Source organism: Scyliorhinus canicula, chromosome 10, assembly GCF_902713615.1.
Source record: "Scyliorhinus canicula chromosome 10, sScyCan1.1, whole genome shotgun sequence".
Classification (NCBI taxonomy): domain Eukaryota; kingdom Metazoa; phylum Chordata; class Chondrichthyes; order Carcharhiniformes; family Scyliorhinidae; genus Scyliorhinus; species Scyliorhinus canicula.
The window spans coordinates 180922703-180948024 of record NC_052155.1 but is presented as its reverse complement, the minus strand read 5'-3'; the positions used below and the strand labels follow the sequence as shown (position 1 = coordinate 180948024).

The 25322-nt window shown below is 43.5% G+C and overlaps 1 protein-coding gene across 4 annotated transcripts in view; it reads left to right on the top strand.

Moving 5' to 3' along the window:
* Positions 1-4901: 4901 nt before the first annotated feature.
* LOC119972817 (sal-like protein 3) overlaps positions 4902-25322 on the top strand; it is a 58461-nt gene continuing 38040 nt past the window's right edge. For 3 of the 4 annotated variants that reach the window (XM_038810252.1, XM_038810255.1, XM_038810254.1), the window contains exon 1: positions 5176-5300. Coding sequence is in view for 1 of the 4 variants with exons in the window: in XM_038810253.1 (XP_038666181.1) it covers positions 5225-5300 (76 nt within the window). In the remaining 3 variants the exon portion in view is untranslated. Of the gene's footprint in view, positions 5301-25322 lie in introns of all 4 variants that reach the window. The other variant, XM_038810253.1, reaches the window with a different exon arrangement.

The window sequence follows — 25322 nt, the reverse complement described above, 5'->3', positions numbered from 1 at the left end:
CCTTGTGGTTTCAAGACTCTGCGGGGGTGGGAGAGAGATTTCAGCCGGTGTTATTATTTTGCCGATTGTGCCTCTATAAGGTGCGCTGGCGGTAACAAAAAAGGTACATGGTCATCTTAACTGAGTGTAAAGTCAATTTCATTGAAATTGAACTTTCCTCTGCCATCGTTGCCCTGAATGGGGTTGTTAAATAATTGTGTGTGTCCCCCCTCCCCATTTTCTATTTCACACAATGCAGCAAACGCTAATCGACCCCCAATACTCCGTGCCTTTAAAATAACGCCAATCCTGCCAACACAGGGCGGGATTTCGATATAGACATATTTTGCACGCATCGAGAAATGGTGCGTTTGATTTTTTTTTTGTCGCTTGCTTCCCAGAAACACAATGCCCTTTTCCCAAACCGAGATTTCAATAAACTAAAACTCGTTCGGTGGAGGAGCAAACATTTCAGTTGAAAGCCAGAGAGGGGAGGGCAAGGGGGTGGGGGGGGGGGGGGGGGGGTGGATAGAAACAATAATTCCGGTCAGGAAATAGGAAGCACCTCGAACGTTCCCTTGTTGTCCTCCTTTTTTTACTCAATGGTTGGAGGAACTGATCAATAACTTTGCTAACTGCTTCGTTTGCGGGTCCGAGTGGGGCTTGGCAGCAAAAAGAAAAGTTGAAATGACAGTTTTGTTTCCCCCTGTGTGTGTCTCTCTCTGCGCCCCCCCCCCCCCATCCCCTCCCTCTCCTCAAAACCCATCATCGGCCCAATAAAGATGACTTAGTCAGATAATAAAGCAGCGCTGTAATCGGGAGTGGATCTTTATTCGGGGCGCTTTTTGTAATGATATTGATAATGTTGGGATAGTGGAGGTTTTTTTGGGAGGGTGGGGGAGGGGGGGTGCAGAAGCAACGGAGGAGTATGTCTGATAAAGCACTATAGCCACACCAGCTATTCATCATAAGTCTGTACGAGGCAGATAGGTCTAAAGAAATTATATTCTACTAAATAGTGTGTCTTCTTATCTCTCCCATACCAGGGGAATAAGGCACACGCCGATCGATACAATAGCTGCTGTATAGTTCTTGCAATTATCAATAGCTGATTTTTTTTCTCTCTCTCTCTCTCTGTGGCTCTGACCGAGTTGGATTCTATAAGCTGGGCTAATAATAACCTTCTGGATGGGACTGCGAGCATCAGTCAAAGAAGAGGTCTCCTCGTACGGGGATTGAAAGAGAAGCTATGAAAAGAGTCTCAATAAGCAACCACCAAAAAAAATAGAGAGAAAATAATGAATACAATTGCTGTTTGACAGGGGCCGTTTGATTTTGGCCGTGTTGCAGCGGCATTTAGATTTTCCCATTTGATGGAAACATGTATCATTGTGATTGTTGAAGAATGACAGGCCACGCTATCAATTATGTGCCGGTGTAATAACAATATGTAATGTGGGTAAATGTTAATACCTGCCCCGTGAACAGGACAGATGTGTAATTAATTGCCGCTCACTTGGCTAATATTTCACACAAAAGCACACTCGCTTTGTGACTTTTCCCTCCATTCCTCGGAGAATGTGACCTGTAGTCAAAAAATAAAGCACCCCTTGGAATTTCTCTACCCCACCCTACAGCCCTCGCCAACACCCCCCCCCCCCCCCCCCAACCTTGGTCTAACCATCCGAATATTTGGAAACAGGCTAACATTTGTATTTTGAGAGTGGATTCGGGGGGCGGGGGGGGGGGGGGTGAAAGTTATGATGCAGGCGTAGCGATGTGCAAAAGCGAAGAGAAATCTTCGGAACAAGCTGAATGCGTTGCGAGTTGCTGACCAAACGATTCTCCCTGACCCACCTTTAGAAATTGATCCTTTGTTTTCATATAAATCAGTTTGGAGGGAAAAAAAACACTCAGCGTATGATTTAGCTCATGTAAGCATTAACTGACCCAAGCACTATTAGTTTTGCGGTCTTGTAAAGGTACAAAGTACAGTGGTTTGATAGTTTAACCTGTCTAATACTTCCCCAACCTTATATCGCTGCCGAGTGGTGAAGTCGAGAGATTGGAGTTCGAAGATTATAAAGCATTGCGCCCCCTCCCCCCTTAAACTTTAAAGATCTGTCACTTCATACACTATCTATTTTCAAACTTGCCCCCAAACATTCAATGGTATCAATATCAATAAATTTCATTGCGATTTCTGTATATTTTAATTAAAATGTTGGGTGCGGACTCTGCGGATGAAGCGATGGTACTGAAGATTCATCAAGTTACAAGTGAAGAAACTCCGCTCATATTTGATAAATTCTCAGACTCGAATTCACCCCACCCCCCACACCAGCCCCGATACCCCCCAAGGGAGCGAAACCTTTTCGTAATTCGAAAATTGAAATGATCACCGCGATGCTTTCGAGCTTAGTGTTCACATCTGAGCGAGGAGCATCGATGAAGATCCAATATATATGACTTGAAAGGTTCTCAGAAAGCACAGGAGCCTTTAGGAAGCAGACAATAAACACATCTATGCTGTGAATTCGTTTTGGTTTTAGGTTTTGCCGGCTAAGGCGCCGCTGTGACAATCTCAACATTTCGATGGATTCCACCGTCTCACAAATCAGTGTCTTTTAAGAGTTAATTAAATCTCTGTAAAATAAGATGCGTTTCATATCAAGCAGTGAATCTTGAGTGAGTTCCCACTGAGGTTTCAGAGACCAGAGGAGAGAGAGGAGGGGGGGGGGGGGGGGGGTGACATTGGTCCTAGCTTCAGGTTAACGAATGACTCCAATTTATTTAACATATATTCAAATGATTTCGCCCTAATTCGCGGAGGGCCATCTGGTTAAACAGTTGGGTTTGCAATGTTGCCACACTTTTCAAATCACCGCACTGTCCTACGATCGCAGCGCTGTACACATCTCTTAGATTGAATGATCTATTAAATGCAAGAAATGATGCAAAAAAAAAAAAATTTTTTTAAAGAAAGGTGCGCGACTGCAACCATGCACCAAGAGTGATTAGAAATTCATCGGCTCTTCTGCGGTCATTTCAGAATTCTGTAATTCGGATCCAGCGAAGCATTTTAAGGCATAACCTGTTACAGAGCGCGTTCCTTAAATGCATATTGAATGCAATAAAATGACCAAGCTGAGAGCCCCTCTCCTTAAATGTCATTCACTTTGGTGCACGAGGGTTGAACGCGGTGCAAACCCTTGGTTTCCAGTCTGTCTGGGTCAAAGTTCCACTGCCTGGTGAATGCAGCAGGAATATTGCAAAGTGACCGCGCGCCGCAGTGGCAGAGCCGGTGTCAGTATAAAGTTCAACAAGTGTTTATTGTTGTAATCGCATTTTAATTGCACTTCATGCCTAAAAGCAGAAGGGGGGTAATATCAGGACAAATGTTTCTTGATGAAACAGTGCTAACTCAATTTAGGAGGACCTACCAACACATCCAAACAACCCCCCCCCCCCCCCCCCCTCCCATTCATCCATCCAAGCAGTGCAACACACACAGAGGTTCAAGTATTGTTTATGCTCTCTCTCTGTCATTGCAGGTCTGTGTTAACGATGAAAAGGGAAGAAATGAGAGAAAACGAGGGGGGGGGGGACACCCAAGATAATGCTTTTTAAAATGTGCCCACTTTATGGAAGTCAAAAAATAAAGGGGAAATGAGAAAGTGATGCGTGTGAAGAGAGGGGGGTGGAGGGTGGAGAGAGAGAGAAGCGAGGAGCGGTGCTGATGTTTCTGGAGAGTTGCAGATAGTAACTACAGTATCTGGTACATCCTAGCGGCGGCACGTCGTAATGTTTGTTGTGCTGGTGCTGCCTTGTGTAGAAAAGCTGCAACTTGTTGGCTCGGCTACAGTGCCAAACGCACTCACATAGAGACACGCAAGGACATTCATTACATATAACACCAGCACCTCTTACCGTCAAATGCCCTCCATATTCTACGGAGGGGGGGGGGGGTGGTGTATGTGTGGGGGTGGGTGGGGATATAACCGTAAGTGCCTCCTGCAAACCCGCGGACAACTTTCCCAAGGACTAAGATACCATAGCAATCGTTATTTTCGCCGACGTGATACATTAGCTAACAGTGTGGTGGTTCTTTATTTTTTTGGTCGCTGTTGCTGGGTGGATTTTGTCGCTTTTTTGGGCTGGGGTGGGGTGGGGGGGGGGGGGGGGAGGTTTTTGTTCCGTTCCACTCGGTAGCGAGGGGTGGGGGAAAGGAATACGCCGGCTCGGCCCCGTCCAGCTCTGGCATTCCGAAGCGGCCGGTTTACCGTGTAGCGAAGAGGAACGGTCTGGAGGAGAAAGCGGCGGCCCCGGCGAGACGGGACTCGGTGGCTTCATCGCTGGCCGTCTGGGTCCTCTTACCTCTCCCTGTGCACCCCCCCCCCCCCCCTCCCACCCCGTGCCACCCACCCACCTCTTCTCTGAACACACACACACACAAATCTCATAAACACCCAACACAGAGGGAGAGACAGAGGGAACAAAACTTTGTTGTTGTGTTCCTGCTGTTGCATTTGGAAGAAAGGAGGAGGGGGGGGGGGGGAATCAACCGTCAACAAAAATCTGAAATTGACCGTCCAGCTAGTCCTCTGGCACCCCAACCCCTCCTCCACCTCCACCACCCCACCCCTTTTGCCTTCGATCAAGAGAGAGAGAGAGAGACTGCAAAAAATATATATTGTCTCAAGCATGACATGAATGGGAAGAAAGAAGGGACGAGGAGAGACTTTGCAACAAAGAAGAGAAGAGGAGAGTGCCATTCTGGAGAGAGCTTTGCTGGAATAAGAAAGTGTGGCCAAGGCTTATTTTGTTTTTGGAGAAGGAAGAGGGGGGGGGGGGTTTGATGGTGGTGCTGGAGGAGTGTGTGTGTGGGGGGGGGGGGTACCTTGATGTCTGGTCAGTTACACACATGGAGTGGAGTTGTGAAGCAGGGGAGGAGGCTGCAATGGGAGAGAGTGGACGGTAATTGATCAGACTCTCTCTGTCTCTCTCTGTGTCTTGTTTCTAATTTGAATAATCTCAAAGTGTCTCCCCCCTCTGGACAGGAGCCAATGGGCTGTCAGATGTGGCGATGATTAATCGCAATGCATTATTGATAATCATAATTATATACTGACATGCGCACTCGCGCCGCTCCTGCCCGGCTAATTTCCGTAATTTTGCAACTCGGGTATTTGCGAAAAAAAACATTATTTTTTTATTTGTTGCTGATGTATCTGCCACCACCACCATGTCGCGCCGCAAGCAAGCCAAGCCCCAGCATCTCAAGTCGGACGAGGAAGCAGTGGCAATAGTTTCGCAAAATTGTAAGTCTTGCCTTTTTTAAAAATTCTCTCTCTCTCTCTCTCTACGACCACCCTCAAATCCCCCCCTCTCATCCTTTATTGTGATTTCTCCCGCCCCCCCTCCTTTTCTTTCCCTTTTGCCCCCTCCTCTCTCCCCTCTTCAATGCAAAAAAAAAGCCACATTCTCTGGCTTTTATTACATGCCCCCCTCTCTCCTTCTCTCACCCCCTCCTCTCTTCCCTTCCTCCTGTCCCCCTTTCTCTCTCCCTCCCACATTTCAGAGGATAAGGAAGGTGTCTGCGGAGGTGATGGTGATGTTGGGGCGAAAAGAGGGGGCGATTTTGCATCTCCAAACAAAACTGTTATCTGCAGAAAGCTCACGTTAGATTGGAGTAGTGACTTGCAAACTCTGTGTAATGTTGGCACAGGTTACCCCCCCCCCCCCCCCCCACACACACACACACACACACACAGACATACACACACACCTCTCTCACTCTCTCTTCCATCCCCTCCCCACTTAATGTGGACTTCAGACCGAAATTGCAATGTTGGGGAAAGGCAGCATTTTGCCACACATTTTTGAAGGCTGCCTTGTCGAGCGAGCGGCGCAATCTGACAGTAGTTTCGCGTGTGTTGGGCTAGTTTTACAAAGTGATGCGTGCGTGATATTTGACTTGCAACGCATCATTTTCTCCCTTATTTTTGGTTTGGTTTTAAAAGTTGAGACGCTGGTTGTTTTTGCAGACGTGTGTTTTGTGTGTGTGTGTTTGTTTGTTGAAGGGGCTTCCAGATCATGGTCCCTATTTCTTCCTGCCCAATGCGAGAGTTGTGAACCCCGGGCTGGGAAGGGAGTTGGCCTTGGGGGGGGGGGGGGGGGGGGGGTTGGCGGTCCCCGGAAATCAACCCCTTACACACACACACACATCCTAACAACCCTCCACAGCCAACTCACAGCTTCTCCCCCTCCCCACCCCCCTCACACACAAACACCACCTCTCTCATTCCCAGCTGCGTGCTTCTAAGAAACCTTCCAGTTGGAGTGTTTTAAGTAACAGATGTGAGCACACACACACACACACCACTGGTTGGTAAATCCTTTTCTTTCTGCCAGGATTATTGATTCGCAGAATACCGGATCTAGTAACTTTGAAGTGTTTGATAGACAAGAGAGAGAGAGAGTGTTAAATAGAAAGAGTGTGTGTGCGTGTGTGATCAGCAAAGGACATCCTGGTGTGACTTTGGCACAAGTTTATAGAGGAGGTTGGTTGGTGTTGGAGGAGGATGACTGGCGGAGGGGGGGGGGGGGCGGTGTAGAGAGTTGGGGGGGGGGAGAGTTTGGTTTTCTTGTTGTTAAACAGGAAAACGCAACTATTTGTTTAATTCGAGGGGTTTAGTTTAGGGTTAAGGAGGGCCAGTGGCGGAGGGGAAAGAGTTGGGTGAAGGGTCAGTGAGGGGCTGATGTGTGTTTGTTGCTGAATTTAGAAGAAAACAAGCAGATCGCCGAGCTCTCAGATTGACCTGCCAGCCATCTTTGAATTCTCACTTCATTCCTGCACTCCTGCCACAACATTTGTTTAATGAAAAGCATCGAATTTTAATTCTACCCAGTTCAAGCGAACTAAACACACACACATAATGTATTTGACAGGGGGAGACCCTTAAATCCAACCAACATCACATTTCATTGCCTGCCATGGTCTAAGAACGCCCCCCCCCCCCCCCAAAAAAAAACCGAATAATTCCAAGCTTTTTTTTTAATTCTAAAATATCAAAAGAGCAGTGTTCATTTTTTTTATTACGGAGAATGTTCAGGTCGAAGGGAACTGCAGTTTTCATGACTGGCTTGTTTATTCGACTTTACTGCACCATTTTCCTCTTTGCCAGCGACATTCTGCTTTTGAAACATGCGAGGGAGAGAAGTCGTCCCCTCCCCTTAAAAAAGAAAGGGGGTCAGAATTAAACTGTGGAGGGGGCTTCGAATGTCCAGCGGAGGGAGGGTGGGAGAGAGCCGCATTGTGGTCAAGAGTTCAGCCTCTCCGCACACTGGCCACCGTGTGTGGGCACTTAACAACAACAATAATACCTACATTTTTTTTGTTGTCATCAAAGATGTATAAATACCGGCATCTGCAGCCTGTCCCCTTGGTAGGTACGGAAATAATTCTGGCAGAGGGTGAGGTTTAAAAAAAAACCAATTGGATGCCGTGTCAAAGTGGTTTGTTTTTCAGCAACTTGGGCTTGTCCATTTGAACCTTTTCTCTCTCTCTGTAAAACATTTGGTGTCTCAGAAATCCCCAGCAGAGGAGAAATCCACTGCAACCTCGCACAGTAAGCATTTTCCATCATGTTAAAACTTCCAGTGACTACAGATTTCTCTACATATGTACATTAGTAAATGTGGAGCTGCTTTATTTTATATATATAATATATATATATTTGGCGGCCCGCTCTCATGTCCAGATTCCTCCCAGGCCAGTTTTCGACGTGGCAACATTTTTGTTATTTTTTGGGGGGTGGTGGTGGGTGTGTGTGTGTGTGTGTGTGGGGGGGGGGGGGGGGGTAGTTAAAAGAAAAGCTTGCATATGGTAAGGTAGATTAAGTGCAAAGTATCTTTTTGTCATGGAAATGTTTTTTGTTTACTCCCATCACGTAGAATTTCTCACACTTGGCTTGTTTTGTATCGTCCTCAATGACTACATGGCCGGGTGAATGGATTTATTTCTGCAAGGCGGGGGGAGGAAAAAAAAAGACAGACTCACAATCAAAAGGACTACACTGCGCCCCAGTGTGGATTTTTTCTTTTTGCCGTTATTATGGTGGTTTGTTGAATAGCTGTAAACCGGCTCTCTCGCAAGCCACCCCCTTTGCAACATGTAACGATTTGAGGGCTCTAAAGATTTACCACTAAATAGGAGAGGGGCCTTCAGAAACAATTCATATTTTTTTGCTGCATTCTTGTGCAAAATAGCGAGATTTCGTAATGGTGGTTAAATATTTACCCACAAACTTCCATGCACCAATGACATAAGTAAAAACATGGTCCAGTTGTGGAATCCTGACTCGTGTCCCTGCTGCAGCATTGGGAAAGGGGTAACTTTTCTCCTGCCCTCCTCCCCCCCTCCACATTTTTTACACGACTTTTTAAGCAGACGTTGTAATTGGTTGCTGGGCAAGTTTTAGGTTAGTTTTCGCACATTCACATTGGGATTTGGGTATAATGCGGTGGTTTAATCAGATTTTAACCATCTTCAGGCTGGAAGTCAACAGAGGAACTGATTGGAGTTCAGAGGTAGAGGTATGAATGGCAGCATTTTTTTCCTTTCCCCCCCCCCCCCCCCCCCCCCACCACCACACTCCCCTGAATAGCGTTATCAGTCAAATTTCCATTTTGTTATTTAATTGGGTTTTATTTCTCTCCCCCTCCTCCCCCCCCCCACGCCCCGTGGTAATTCAATGTAGAAGTAATGGGTCATTTAATTCTTTTTCCATGGTTTGGGCTGTTAAATACTTTGGAATGAATGCTGTGATAATTCTTATTATGACACAATTTAGAGATGCGACAAACAAAAAGAAAGCAATGAAGTTCACAATGGAATTTCCTTTGCCTAGTCCACTCAGGGAATTACTTTCCAGTAAAAATGTACTTTTCGCAGAATTAAAGATGAGAAATTGAAATGCACTAATTTATGCAACTGTGGGGCTTGACCTACTAAATGTGTGTTCTTTCGAATGCTTAAGAAAGCTGTTTGTTGAAAAGCTCTTAGTTTAAGGATTGATGACACAGTGGGGAACTTAAATACTTGGACAGAAACAGGAGTTCAATGTAAATAAGAGTTTCTCATGCCACCGAGACACTAATATTTTCCAGCCAGACACACTGCACGGCTCAGCTTCTTCAATGATTTATGCTTCAAAAACCATCTTTAATAAAGACAAACACTCCTCTCAGGGTGCAGTTTTGTGTTAATATTTGCAGAATTGAATGATAATACTGTAGAAAAATAGCTCTGTGGGAAGTATTATGACCTGTCATTTGTAATGATAGTAATCTATTTAGTACAATAGCTGATAGGCTTGGTAAAAGGCATCAATGGACAGTACTGGATTTCTGTTTCTGTCACTTGCTGCTCTGGTAAATTAAAACCGTTCGCTGAGAGCAAGTAGAGTTTGCAGCAGCTTTAACTGAATTTGTACACACAGCTAGAACTGCCCTGTGCATTTCTTTTCCTGCTGCATTAGCAATTGATTAATGAAAATACAACAGGGATTTCAAATTGTCATTACAGAAGAAGCAAAAGATAATTTAATTTTAAATTGTGACAGATGGTGGTATGGTTAGTATAGTAATTTGTTTGAGCAAAGGGGTAACCCTTGATTTGGATTATGCAATGCACTGTGGTAGATTTGTACAAGAGCGCTGTGCCGGCCATGTAAAGCAATGATGTTTGTACTTCACTCATTTTGTTAGCGCCTAAAGAAATGCATTTTTATTCCAAAAGGAAAATAACAGAGAAAACCATTTTTTTTAATGAGCCTACCTTTTTAAATTACACCTTTAGATACAGAAAAACTTCAGTTCTACTATTATGAACGTCAGTCACTTAGGGTGGCATGACAATGAATATTAGCTGTTGGGTCTTTAGCCTCCTGTAAAGAAATAATAATCTTTAGCACTAAGATGCCAGTCAGCTCTGTCAGAATTACTGTATTTGTTTCTGCACATCGCACTCTTGTAAATGAATGCATGCACGTTATCCTGCAAGGCAGTGTAATTTTCCGACAACTAAGGATAAGATGCTGAAATGCTGCACTGATCATTTGATTGCTCTCCTTTCTCGATCAGAAATTTCAAATGAAATATTTCACAAAATAATTTTGCCCTTTGGTGAAACTATTGCATCGGTGGGTTTTTAGGACACTTTGCAGAATTTATAGGGGTTGAAAGTGTAGAATGTACAGGCCAAGAAAATTAAATATTGCACTTACAATATTGTTTGTCCAAGGTAAGGGCATCTTGTGCAGTTATTTTGCGGATCAGAATTTATTTAACACCGTTCCAAATATTGTTTTAGATCAGCCATAGATGTTAGTAGAACTCAGTTTTTGAGAGGACCTAACTTGATAGCGAAAGCTTGTGTAAATAATGGCTGTTGTTGTCTCAAGCTACTGATCACAAAATGGTCTTGATACAGATAGCTTAAAAGGAAGCTTATGTTTTCCAGCTGTTAAGCCAGCAAATATATGATACAGGGGAGTTGCATATTACTGATTTTATTTCAGAACATTTGAATCAAAAAGTTCCAATCTCTTTGAATTTTTTTCTAAAAACCTTTCTTATTGTTATGGGTATTCAATTTTTTCCGACCACTTTTGGATAGATGGAAAAGATTTAAGTAGGACTTAGACCCAGCAGTAAGAGATTGGCATACGTAACCATTTATCGTACAATTTAGTCATTTCGCATTCTTTTCTGATGCTGTTGGGAGAAATTAATTTTGATTAATTTTTTTGACTGCTTTTTTGCATTTTTGGTCTGTTCAGGCATTGAGCAGAAATGGCCTGCTTTGGTCACATTATAAGTTGACCGGCTTTGATAATGTGGCATTGCCGAGCCACTTCTGAGCTGGACGTTTTATGTGGATGACAGCACTGTCAAAATATTAACAAAGGCGGGGTTCAGTTGCAAGGGCAGGTTATAGCATCCATTTCTTTTTAAAAAATAGAGGTAATGAAATTTTTTGTGGGCATCGTTGTTTAGTTTGGTATTTATTTGAATCGACCATATTGAAGAGCAGCTGAGCTTTTTTGCCTGCAGAGAATGGTGTGCAGTTCCAGGATTGGAAGGGGAACGGTTTGGTCTGACTATAGTTGGAATTTGTTACCGCTTTTCTTCATGGCTTAGAGGAGAAAAAAAACTGGGGTTGTTTTGACCTTTTGTGCTTCCTTTCTTTATTAGCTCGGCATTGTTGTCCAGTGTAACACATTAGTTTCCTTTGTTTGGCTTCACTGAAAAGGTGGGATTGCATGGTGTGCCAACAAGCATCTGATGGGTTATCCCTGAGGGTGGGTAGTTAGAAGCGCTTTGACAGAGCTTGCTGATTTAACCTTTGCCTGCTTTGCCCTGCCAGAGGTGGCCACTAGATGTCAAACTCATAATACAATTAGTACATCTGTGCCGTTGACCTTGGCGGCACAGCTTACCACTGTTCTGTTAAGTGTTAACACTGAATTTCAGTGTTAAACAGAGATCCCAGTGAGTTTCTTACATGCCACAGCTTATCACATGCCCATCTAGATGAAGAGAAGTGTTTACAGACCTTAAGTAGGGAAAATTTTGCTCGGCTGGGTTTTTTTAACCCTCCAAGTGCAGAATCTTGTTTTTATTGTTGTAAGCTTGGAGCAAAACAATTGGCGTCAGTGTTTATGGGGGGGGGGGGGGGGGGGTACATTATGTGATGCATCACTGTTATTTCTACTTTGCGTTTGATGTTCATGTTCTGCAAGTGGATGTGTTGAGTTCAGGGGATTTTTAACTCTGTACTTGATGGGGTCCCTTTGCTTATTTCCAGAATCAAGATGAAAACAATTGTTACCTTGTTTTATTTACTCATTTTCCTGCTACTGGTATCAGGGCACAAAACTAGATCACCTGGGAGTGACGTCATGGACGAAGGTGTCTCATGCTTGCTGGCAAGTGTTGAGTTTCTTGACATGCCAGTGAAGAGGGGAGAATTATGGCTGGGTGTGGAAACTGCAAACAAAAAAAAACAACACAACCTGGGACCGGGGATTTGATTGAGATTATTAAGGAAAGTGAAGGTGTATGTAGCTGGCTCTGAATGTATCAGTTCCCTGGCCATGACATCACTGAGGTGGGACCTTCAAAACAGCAGGATCGCTGCCATACTGTTGATTTGCATTGAATGTGCTGCCTTTTAGTGGAGAGCAGTACAGAAACCATCTCAAAATCAGGCAGGTACAGATCCAATTTTGCATTTACCACATTTTGATATTATGGTGTAACATTTAGTTATTCCTCTTCAGGTAAGGGCACATGCTGTGCAGTGTAGGAGTATTGAGTGGTAGTTGATGATTGGCGATCATTTCTTTTTGAAGGGGGTGGGGTGGTGGGGGTGCAGGAGGTAACGGTCTAGGATATATGGTTGAATGTCGAAGAATGCCTTTTGTGATGGTCGCAGTCCGGAGCCATCTTCACCAACTGGCCAGCGAGCTGTTTTGTGCAGAGGCAGAACCATTTGTTGGCACATTACTGCTGAACCACTGTTTGCAATGGGATGCTGAAAGTTTTTAATTTGTTGTGGGTTGGCTTCAGCTTTCAATTTTACAGTGTTTCCTATTAAGTCCAGCATTCTGTTAATGACTGGTGGACAATGACACAGTGAGAAAGGCTCAGTGTTTTCTTCATTTAATCTCCCGTTGTTCTCTAGCTTCTTAATCAACCATTTGGGAGACCTTAAGACCACCCACTAGAAGTCTAAGTAATGCTTGTTACCAGTTTATATCCATTGCATTCAGTATGTTTTTATATATATATATACATATATATATATATATATATGCAAACACCCTGATTCGCACATGAATTCGAGAAAGAGCAACAAGTTATTTTAAACTTTCATTGTTGGAAGAAAAATTGTTAGGAAGGTACTTCAGGACTAAGAAAATCTCAGTAGTGCACATATTACTCTTTGAACGTGCATAGAGTAGTACATTATATCAGGAATGTTTTAGCCCTCTCCACATCTGCGTTTTGTGTACAAAGAGGCTAATTGTTTTGTCCAAGTAAAGCAGTGCTGTAATACTTAGAAAATGCAACTGTTCCAATAGAATACTATTGCAGACTGTACCACAGGTGGTTCCATGTTACAGATCCTCAATCTTGGGTCACTGAATGGACCATAATGAATGTGCCAGGTCAGTGACAGGGTTTAGCATAGCGAGACTGCCCTCCTCTGTTCAGCGTCTTGCTGGCAGCCTTTTGAGCTGCCTCAAGACCCGCGGTGGGAGAATCTGACAGTCAATCTGGAATTTTTCCCGCGCTGTTAAAAAAAACTCTGTGGGAAATCCCTATTTATCTCCTCCTGTGTCCCAGCGTGAGTTCTGTCTGGGTGATTCATCCTTTTCCACACAGCATTCACGGCAGCGCAAAGAGTTAAAAAAGAACATTCATTTATTCAACAGAGGAGAGGGTGCTTCATCACAATTTTTCAGTCAGGCTGTACTTACAAGGACACATTTTGGTACACTTCGGCTTCAAGTAACACAGACATTAGTTTCCTTCTTATTCAATTTAAGCTGAGCAGTTACTTAGAACTGGCTCCAGTCTTCTGGAAAAAGTTGTGTGGTTTTATATATATATATATATATTTAAAAAGCTTGAAATATGCAATTTTTAACCAAAAAAACTTACATGCTGTCAATAGGAAATCTACCGTCTTTGGTACTCTCCGGGTAGTAATTACTTGAAACACCCTTTGAAAATCATTTAATTTGCCTGGCATACATACTGTGACATGTGTTCACAGTATTTCCACTTAAACCGGTTTGCATTTAAATGGATTTAAGCAAATTGCGGATAAAGTTCTGAAATAAGCAAAGCTCTTTAGTTTGTTCCTAACATGACCATTCAGCCCCGGGATAGCTGTTTGGGTAAGTAAAGTGTTTTTTGCGGGGTCAGTCTGTTTCTTGCTCACACGAGTAGGGTCCATCTCCACCCTCAATAGCAGCAGCATTGGGTAAGGAGTTTGCAAAGCTAACGCCTTGCAAATGAGATTGCGCACTGTAGAGCCAGCAGCTTTGGCATTTTACTTATTTAATGACTGTTTGTAAATAAGACGGAACAAACTAATTTTTATTTTGCCGCCAAGAGGTTTTGGCAGAAGCGACCGTAGATGGAAGAACAAGAAATGTACAACAATGCAGGCAGTGTCAGAAAAACCATAATATATATATATATTTTGAAATGCCATTAAAATAATTTCAGCCGGATTGTTTGCTACACTGCATATTTTTTTTCCTGGAGGGTTGTGTTTCCGACCGAAGACCGCCAGAGTTTGTTGTGATTTATTGACCCTAACATTAACTCATTCCCCCCCAGATTGATAGATTAGTAAATTTCAATCGCTATGTTCGTATTTAGCGATATATGTCGTGCAAACGAGATTCAAGCCCATGTACAAACAATATAAGCTTGCGATATTGGATTACAGTTGCTGCGAAAGATGGCTTGACTATTTGTGTCATTTCACGATTGAACATTTTGGGGCAGTAGAAAATTGTGACATTGGCGAAGGAAAGTGTGTCAATTTCTGGCAGCTGGCTGTGAACATGTACGAATTTCAGATCATCGTTTAGGGGAAAAGGAAATCGAGGAGGAAAACACCCCCATGTTTTCGATAGCATTCGGAACGGTGAATATTAAATGCCAGACTGGAAGCTAAGTGGCTGTAATTTAACTTGGTGGTTCTGACGACATAAATCACGCGAGAGAAGTTCGAATAGTTAATGACTGTCTGCAGAATGCAGAAAGGTGAATTACAGCCCTTAATTCCCCCTGTGCGATTACTTTCCCAAACATTTAGTTACACAATAGAGAGAAATACCTAAAGCATGACTCTGATTTACCAATAGTGTGGAACGTCCTGCGTTTCTGTTGCTGGCACGTTTGCATTTACAGTGTCCCCAGCCCCGTCCTCTCGGTGGAACAGTAACTGAAAAGTGGCACTGATTAAATGTGATCAAAAAAAAAGGCATAATTGATTCTCGCAAAATGAAATAGCTAGGATTGGTCGGCGGGCTTTATAAATTAGCGGGTACTCCCGGTGAGGCAAAAGCGTTAGACCCAGTCAGTCCCCAGAAGATGCTTTCAAGGGGAAGACTTTTTCCGGAACGCGTGTGATCAGCTTCAATGCACATCATTTTTATAACCGTGCTCCAGGTACTTCTCCCTGTGTTCAGAGCAAGAACCAGCACTGCTCGCCAGCACAGAGGGGATTCTAACGTGTAGGAGGGAGTTTCACAAAAGATACTGTCAATGCGGAGGTTAAGCATCCTTAAAAATGCCGTCATAATATTGTGCGACTTAATATATCTAAAAGGTGGATAAGGGCTATTCCACGCCAGGAAGTTCGGGGACATGCAAATCAATTTGAAGAGCCGGTAAATCCCATACCTTCAACAGATTTGCAAAGCCCTCAATCTTCTCGCACAGTACAGACCGAGTTATTGTTTGATCAGATATTCAGCAGCGATTTGAAGCCATGTATTGGCTACCTGCAGTATTCAAGAATCAGTGACCCCCCCCCCCCCCCCCCCCATGAGATTTATTACTGTACCACCTTTTAACACACTCTGGAAATCTTACTGTAGCATTCGTAATGAGTTAAGTCATTTCCCTATCACTTTCCTCCAATTAGCTGTGTTGTATTTGAAATGCAGACCTGAGTGTATGTTTCAGGTCTCTTGCATTTCAGAAGCACTTCATATTTAATATTTTTTTATTTTCCATCAGCCATTTGCACGCAATGTTGGGCCTCCACCAGCCGTTAGTCAAATCAGAACTGCCTGTGCCACATTAGCTTTCTCCCCTTTTTGCGAGGATGCACAGTTTACAGGTTTCTTCTATGGAGTTTCTAATTTCATATATGCAGTTATGCCAAAATAAAGTAGTCCAACATTTTGAAAAGACAAAAAAAATGCAATACTGCCAAAATTAAGTGCTTTCTGGGGCATAAAAACAATGTACAGGAATTTGTTTTGAGAAATTCAAACTAAAACACAAGAAACACCTAATATTAGCCATAGAAATTAAATATTACAGCCATATTTTTTTAAAATCTCTTTCTCGTATGTTAATACATAGAAATAATATCTAAACCTGTTTTAAAGGTCTTTTTTTAAAAAGTGGCCAGGCAAAATTTGTATTAGTGCGTCTCACGTTATCGTCCTTGCATTGAATTGGATTACAATTTACTATCTTTGTTTTTGCACATGTAAGATATTTTTCAATGTTCTTCAAAATGAGCAGGTTATTAAAATAAAAATAATGTAGCACATTTGCATTGCTGATTGAGTTCTATAGAGATCTATTGATCAAAGCTAAATTCAATCCTGGTACTCTATTTGCGTGGCACCATTGCAGGAGGTACTCCAGACTGTATCACATTCATGTCAATGCATACTCTTGTGTTGTACAAGGGGGCAGAAGCCAGCAAGGGATTTGAATCAGGCTGTTTACATGGTCTCTATTTGAATCACGCTAATTCAGTGCTGTTTTAAAATCAGCACTGTGGCATAGATGTACTTTTATAAAAATTCTGCAGGATTAGGAGCAGGGGGAAAAATGTACAAAACTCGTTGTACAAAATTTGCATGATGTACTTTAAATGTTATAAATTTAGTACAAAAGGTGAGCCAGGACTTAGCATGTAAACAGAGATACAGTTGGGAACGCAAGTCTATAACTAGTTGAATAGTTGATGCAGGCGTTGGTAGTAAATATTCCAGTTCCAGAGGCCTGATTTTTCTTTTTAAAGAAAATTCTCTTATTTGCAAAGCGTCTCAAAGGCCAGTGCTTTGAGAATTCTTACCATTTAGCTTTTGTGATATTAAACTGTAATGCTGAGGTAACAGATTAAAAAAAAACAACAAATCTGTTTGACCTGAAGGTTTTAATTCCCATCAGTCGTAACACTGTGCAAATGATTTTGATCCACAGACTGAGAATTTTTTAAAGGGATGTTTTGCAGAAAGGCTTACTAACATGTCATTAGTCCTTGACTCAATGAGAGAGTGCCAAGTACTGTATATGCCAAACCGTTCATGCATCGGCAGTACTGTAATCATGCATACTTGAAAATACATCTCATTGAAACACAAAAGTATTTTTTTACCGAATATAAATTGTATTTATCTTTTAGTGATATGTGACGTGACCTTTTAAATTATCCTTTCCTCTCTGAGTTTTTAATGACATGTCCCCCTGTCCCATCGTTGTTTAGCATGTTCCTGAATGTTTGGTGCTGTGATGAGTGAACTCTTTGAATTGGCTATGTTATCTGGCTCTCTTGATGCACCATAGTTGTACCACATACATCATTTCAAGTGCTCAATTTCGCTTGATTTGCATTCATTGACGCAGTTCCTCTCCTGTAGTAAGGAAGGTTGTAGAGCTGTTTATATTCATTCATTTGGTTCAGCCTGTAAATAATGGTAATCAGTCATTTTACATATTTAAGATAAAAATCAGCAGACTTTGTGAAATGGGTTTATTCACAGCTGCAGCTTAAATGTTTTCCAGAAAGGTGGATATGAATAGTTCAGCTATGGTTTTTATGTTTGTGTCTGCTTCAGAAGTATTTCCATTAATATAAATATTTGGAGTAACAAGCTTAAATTAGTAATGTCCGATAGGTTTTGTAATTTTTAAGAATTCAGGCATTTTTGGTTTGGCAGGGATTATTTCAGTTGAATTCAATTTTCTTTTCTTTTAATTCATTCAATGATTTTGCTCAATATTTTTAGATAAGTATTAAGATTTTTAAATTCATTCTCATTATTCAATTTTTGACCTGGCTTTACACTCACCCTCAGCTTTCACAGGTGCCCAGCCAGAGCTCTCCACTAATGCCCTTGATTTGACAAGTTTCTATATTGTCAAGCTCCTTTTCCAACATGAGGTTGCACATGAGCCAACCTTTGTTTTGGAATTCAGCAGAGTGATAAGATTAAAGCCCTCTATTTTGGTCTCTGCTAAAAACTCTTGGGCCCTAGTCCTCAAGTTCCATCACCCTCCCTCAATGGGCACTCAAGCACAGTCCGATGGTGAATAACCTTCGATTAAGTATCCTACTTAATCGAAAATTGAGCTTCAATCCCTACATCGCATCCATCAGCAATAACACTTACTTCCACCTCTGGGCCATGACATGCTATCCACCGCTGCTGAAACTTCTATCCACATCTTTCTTTTTCGACTCATTCAGTTTTTCCACTGGCTTTCCAAACCTTACCCACACAAAATCGTAACTTAACTGGACCTGCCCTATAAATACTGTGGCTACATGAACAGGACAGGGGCTGGGAATCCTCCACCATCTGCATCCCGGGAGTTACGATTGACCAGAAACTGACTGGACCAGCCAGGTAAATACTGTGTTCACAACAAGAGGTCTGCGGCAAGTAATTCTTGGCTCCCCAAAGCTTGTCCACCATCTACAAGATACAGGTCAGGAGTATGATGGAATACTCTCCATTTGCCTGGATGGGTGCGGCGCCAACAACAATCACAAAGCTTGACATCCAGAACAAAGCAGCCCACTTGACTTCCACCTCATCCACCAACTTAAACATTCACTCCCTCCACTGCCAGTGTGCTGTGGGAAGAGTGTGCATCATCCACATGATGCACTGCAGCAACTTACCAAGACTTCTTCAACAGCACCTTCCAAACACGCAACCACCCGGAAGGACAAGGGCAGCAGAACATTGTAACACCGTCACTGGCAAGCTTCCCTTAAAGCCACACACCAAGCTGACTTGGGTCTGTATTGCCGTTCCTTCACTGTCGCTGGATTAAAATCCTGGAACTCACGCCCTATCAGGAACACAGTGAGTGCGCCTACACCATAAACAACAGTGGTTCAAGAAGACAGTTCACCATCACCTTCTCAAGGGAAATTAGGGATCGGCAACAAATACCGGCCTAGCCAGTGATGCGCACATCTCATAATAATTTAAGATAGTCCCAACTCATTCAAAACTTTATCATCTTCATTCTATTCCACACAGAATTTCCATTTGCTTATCGTACAAACCGCAGTCGAATCTCTGACGATTCCCCATCACCTAATGCATTGAATTCAACATTCTTGTCATTGTCCCATCACCACCTTTGAAACTGGACCCTTGCTCATGTCCATACTATTTCAAAACAAACCCCTTATGTACTTTCCTCCCTTGTTTTATACTCATTAGAAGAGTCTTCGACCATCTTGCTGTCACACAGAGGAACACCCCAAGCTATTCCATCCCTGCCCACCTTCAAAATTTTGTTTAAACCTACTTCGTCAACAGCAGCTTTGGCTATTTCCCTGAACCCCCTTAGGGGTTCCTGCTCGGATGTGATTCTCAATTACAAAACAATTGACATGCCTTGTTAATTTAAAGGTGCAACACGAATGCATGTGTTATTTTTGCACACGCAGACCTCCATAATGCACCCTGCTATGGCCAAGGAAGTTGACTCAGGAGTTCTGCCCATATCTTGAGTGGACAGACTTAATCGTAATTTTGAGTGGGTTTGAGTCAGTGGCAATTATCTCTCCACCCGAGGTAAAACATACCTATTAGACGGTGATCCATTTAATGTTTCAGCTGATGAAAATCAGCCTGGCCTGGGGAAGCATTATTAGTTGCTAAGTAACCCCAAAATTCAACTTTCCAGAATGGGGTCAAAACAAACTGCAGATTAAGCTCTGGGGCTACCGGAATGCAATTATACTCATCACTTAACATTTCCTTCCTCTAAAATTTGAACGACCTCCCAAAAAAACCTTTTATAACATTTCAGCCAAACCTCCTGAATGAATTCTGACACCATGTAAAGACCCAAAGTATCATAAATGTTCTGTTCACGTCACAGATACTGGCTGACCTACGATGCGTTTGTAGCATTTTCTGCCTTGGTGTCGGGAATTAATCACTACCCTCGGTTTATTTTGGAGAGGGGTCGGGGTCCTCACTTTCTGCTTCAGGGTTAACGGTTGATTGTAAATTGTTGGGGACCCTGGATGGCATCGTGATAATGCACTTTCCCCTGCACTACCAGATCGCCTTCCTCTTGCACTCCTTCCTACAAATTGGGTCCAAGACTTTCCAAGTGAATAATTGAAGTCAACCAAAGAGGGCTCCTTGATAACTGTCAAATGATCATGTGTATGATCTATTGAGATTATAGGAAAAGGTATATTTCTATGTATCCGTGTGAAGGAGCTTTTGGGAAAAGGGACACAGGCTCATTGGTGTTGCAGTATGGACTGAGTCCTATTTTGATTCTAATGCATGGTATAGCCGACATAGGGTTACTTGTAAAGCATCCTAATAGTGTCACTTAATCTTAAACAAGTCCAAATCCACCCTGTGATATCCATCATTTTGTTGCCTCACTTACAATGATAAAATTACTGAATTAATGTTTCATTGTTTTTAACCCTTTATCGCCAGATTTACAGGCTATTACACATTGTAGGAATATAAATCTCTACTCAGGATCTGGATTATTGTTCAATGTGACATATGTTTACAATAGTAAATTGAAAGAGAGCACAACAGCCCAGGATGGTCCAGGAGTCAAAATATTGCAGACAGTGATGGGTAAAATCAGAAAATGGGACTTTACTCAAGGATGCTGGAATTGTTTTGGTAACAATCCTGGGTAACCTCCTGTCACAGATGTAATTAGGATGCACCCCGTCAAGGGCCTAGTATTAGCAAAGGAAGAGGTAAAAGAGGGCTGGCCTCCTCTGTCCCAACGCAGTGGTCACCAGACAATAGTAGTTGCTGGAGCAGCAATGGTGCGGCCCACAGGGCATTCTGAGCTGGAGTCACTGGAATGCAGCAGCATCCTGATTAGCCCAGTTGAAATAAGAATCAATTTCCATGCTTACTTCAATTGCAAGCTGGATCCCCTTACACTATTCCAAGCACAACACAATTCCTGATTCACGGCATTGTTAATGTTCAATACCATGACCTAAACAGATGTTCTCGCAAAACCGTGAAGTAATGGGAAGGCAGACAGGAGAGCCTTTTGGGGGTTGGAGGTCCAAGGCCTCAATGAATTGAAAGTCACCATAGTCCTCGGGGACCATAGGTTGCTCTCCCCCCATTTTGAGGGGGGGCTGACTGGTGGTGATTTAACTTGAGGGTCACCACACCTCAGGCAAGGGGTAGGGTTGAGAAGGCTCAGCCGGTGCGGGAATTGAACCCAGCGCTGTCGGCGTCGCTCCGCATCACGATCCAGCCAACCGAGCTAACCGATCCCCGGAAGCCTCAATAGCGGCAGTTTGGGCAATCAGGTCGAAATGATCTCAATCTCTAGGCCTCTGCTAGAAATCCTCTGGTAATCGTAGCGGCTAGCTCTTTCAAAAGAGCCAGTACAAGCAGCATGAACCGGATGGCGTCCAGCACTACACTGTTCGATGAATGTGGGAGTTAACTGTGGAGTTCCCACATCCTCTGTAGCAGCCAGCAGTGCCAAGAAAACCTTACTGCATGACTGCGCATATACTATAATTACACTAACAATGATAGATGGGTAAAAACCCTCAGTTCCATCCTATCTGTGTCATACTTTGTGTACCTCAATATACACACAGAGTACCCTATCTAAAAACGTGCGGTCTTCTGGGAGAAGTGGGAAACCAGGGACAATCCAGGGGAAAGAATATCCAAGAAATCCTTCTCAGACCCAGTTGGCAATCAAAACTCACCCTGGAGATCAATCTGGAGCTGGATCCTTTTGTGTGAGGTGATGTCTGGCCTGCTGAAAACAGGCCCTGCTCACACCGCTTGCTCCAGGAATTCAAGAACCACCTCTTGATGTCTAACCTAGTCCTGACCTTATGCTACTTAGAATGGTCACCCTGATCACCCACCCCGAACTAATCTATTCCATTGGAACAAGTGAAACATTGATTTATATATCTCTATCAGATCATCCAAAATCTTTGCTGCTCGAAAATGCAGAGTCTCAACCATTTTAGTGTATGGGAATTTGCCTCATGGCACTTTCCTGCACCCATTCCAGAGCCTCAGTATCACCCACCATGTGGGGAGCCCAAAACTGGGCACAGTGTTCCAAGTGAGGCTCAACCAAGGTCTTGGTACAAAGGACGACAGTTGTTGATACATTTTGCATTGTGCCACAGGCAGCCTCAAAACTACTCGGTACGATGATCCGGTTCCAACCGCAACGTTCCAGCACAGAACACCACAAGGGATGATTCCCTGTGCTCTTCAATTGAAGAAGGATGTGTGCTGAACCTCTAGCTAGCAGTCTCATGCGCCTCCACTCTCTCCTCACTTGCGCCTCCTCAGTCATGGTATGTGACTGGCTCCTCCTTCGCAGGGCCAAAATCTCCCTGATCCATCTGCTCTGACACCTCTCAGAGTGAAGAGCGGGGAGCTCCATAGAATTCTGTTCCAAGTCACGTTCTGTTCGTTTGTGTGCATCAATGGTTTAGATGTGGGACCAGAGAAGAGGGTGTCCAAATAATAATAATATAATAATCATTAGTGCCACAAGTAGGCTTACATTAACACTCCCTTCTGTGAAAAGTCCCAATGCAGATAGCATTAAAGTAAGAGGCATATTAAATAACTCTAAGATCCAATGGAATCTGTAAGAAGATATTGATTAAACGATAAAATGGACAAGAATGTGACAAATGGAGTTTAATGCCAGTAAACCTGGTTGGGTATATATTGCTTATAAAAAAAGTGGTTATTCTTTGGTGAAAATCCGAATAGATAATGTTAAAGAGAAGTAGCATGGAGTGGAGTTTGGTGTTAAAAGCAGCATCTCTCACAGACAGGGACATTAAACACAACTCCTTATGTGCTTATGTTATTTCAAGATAGGTTTGCTGAAAAGAGACCTTCAATCAATTGTATCTAATCCTTCTGCATTCCCGATCCTAATGTCTTCTTGTTCCAGTTTTAACATCAACCAGAACAAGCAGGCAGGACTTCAGACTCACATCTCTTTTAAAGGAGAATGCCTCTGAGAAAGTAGCAGTGTCAGTACTGCGTTTAAATGTCAATTATACGCTCAGATTCTGGTTTGGGTCTCAAACCCCATGGGCAGGATTCTCCCATTTTGAGACTAAGTGCTATGGCGGGGGCGGGAACATGGTGTGTTCCCTGCTGCACGGGACACATTAATGATGCATCCGGGTGTTTGACGCCATATCCCGTGACTGGGGCAGACCTGGATGGCACCATCCTTTCCAGGCACCATTTTGAAAAAGTGTCCAACATCACGGACCCACTATTGAAGAAAGAAGGTGGCCCTCCTGAGAATGAAGGTGGAACTCCAGGAACATTTTGAGGCTGGAAGATGGAGCCCCTCCAGGATGCCCACTCTGGAAGGTCGGCCTGCAGACACTCCTCCCGACCCACTGCTTTGCTGTTCCGGGAATCTGGGCGACCTCCAGCCCGCACTGCGGACGGAGGAAGCCCCAGACACTGTTCAGATCAGTCCTGACATCTGCACGCCACGTTGTTCCAAATGTGTTTCACGCTGGTGTTTTTTCCAGCCGGCATCGCAGAAAATCTGGCATGGGGGGAATCAGGCTTTCACCTGCATCCCATGAGCAGGATGCAAATGAGTTTCACGTCAGCCTCTGGTGGGTTTTCCGACCCACCATTGCAGGCAACAGCGCTAGATCATATGTACATTCACACTGGCATTAAACCGATTTCTGGGCCTCCCACCGTGTTCTCCCTCCACGTCCGCCATGTGCACATTGGCGAGGGCTGGGGTGAATTCCACCCCCTAATCTTCTGGGACAAGAGCGACTGATAGTTTGAGTCAAGTTAATATGAAAACAGAAAATGCTGGAAATACTCAGCGAGTGTGGCAACATCTGGGGAGAGTGGAACAGAGTTAAGGCTTGTGAACTTCCATCAAGCTTTTGCATCTGCAGCGTTCTGCTTTGAGTCAAGGTGAAACTATCTGGCGAGATCGTCCGGCTGTTCACACTGGCGGGACCTTCCGGTCACACCGATGGCCACCCACACCGGGGGTTTTCCAGCGGCATGGGGTGGATTCAATGGGAAATCCCATTGATAGCGGCAGAACCAGAAGATTGGCGATCCATCTCCCACAGCCGAGAAACATGCCACAGAAAGGCCAGAGAATCTTGTCCAATGTTTATTTTGCATCTCTGCCGCCTAAAGTAGCTTCTTTGAATCAGTGGTTTTTAATCATTTCCCTCTCTTCACCATGCTAAATTAATTTGTTTACCCTTGTCCTAACCTCAATAGCTCCCCAGAACATTCTCTCTTTTTTACAAATGTAGAGTACCCAATTCATTTTTACCAATTAAGGGGCCAGTTACCCTGGCCAATTTACCAACCCGCACTCTTTGGGTTGTGGGGGTGAAACACACGCAAACACGGGGAGAATGTGCAAACTCCACACGGACAGTGACCCAGAGCCGGGATCGAACCTGGGACCTCAGTGCTGTGAGGCAGCAATGCTAACCACTGGGCCACTGTGCTGTCCTCACAGAACATTCTCAACCTGTTGTCAAGTAAAATGTCATCCTGTCCTCTCCAGCTTCCCCTCCCCTACAATCATTGATGACTTTGGTGTTTGTTATCAGCGGCAGTTCCGCTAGTTCCGAGTTGTTTGTTCTTCTGAGTGACCTTGAATAACTGACCCAACCTACCCAAAAAGGACCAGCTCAGAAAATCTGTTCTCACCTTCAGATGGTGCCAGACAGCCAGAGGAACTGCTTCTTGGATCAGGCAGCCTGAGGCTCCCATTTACCTCTCAGCTGGGTGCAAAATACCCCATGGCACTAATCAAAAGAAGAGCAGGGAGGATTCACCCAGCGTACCGGTCAATATTTATTCCTCAACCAACATCACGAAAAAGAACAGTTTATCTAATGTGTATTTCATTGCTGTTTAGGAGACCTTGCTATATGCAAGTTGAGTATTGCGTTTTCCTACATTTCAACAATGATTACAAAGTACTTCATCGGTTGTGCATTCTGAAGTGAGGGGAACACAATATGAATGCAACGACTTCCCTTTCTTTTTCCTTTTGTCTAGCTCTAACTCTGAGAATATAACTACCTCATGAGACCATACTTATATCTCCCTCTTTCAGAACACCTGGCATCAAATCGGCCAGTTCCTTGCCGTTTGGCAGCATGAATGAACCAACTTTGACAGTCCTTGAGAACTATTTTACCTGGTCCCAATTGCAGTGTTTACACTTGCCGTTTT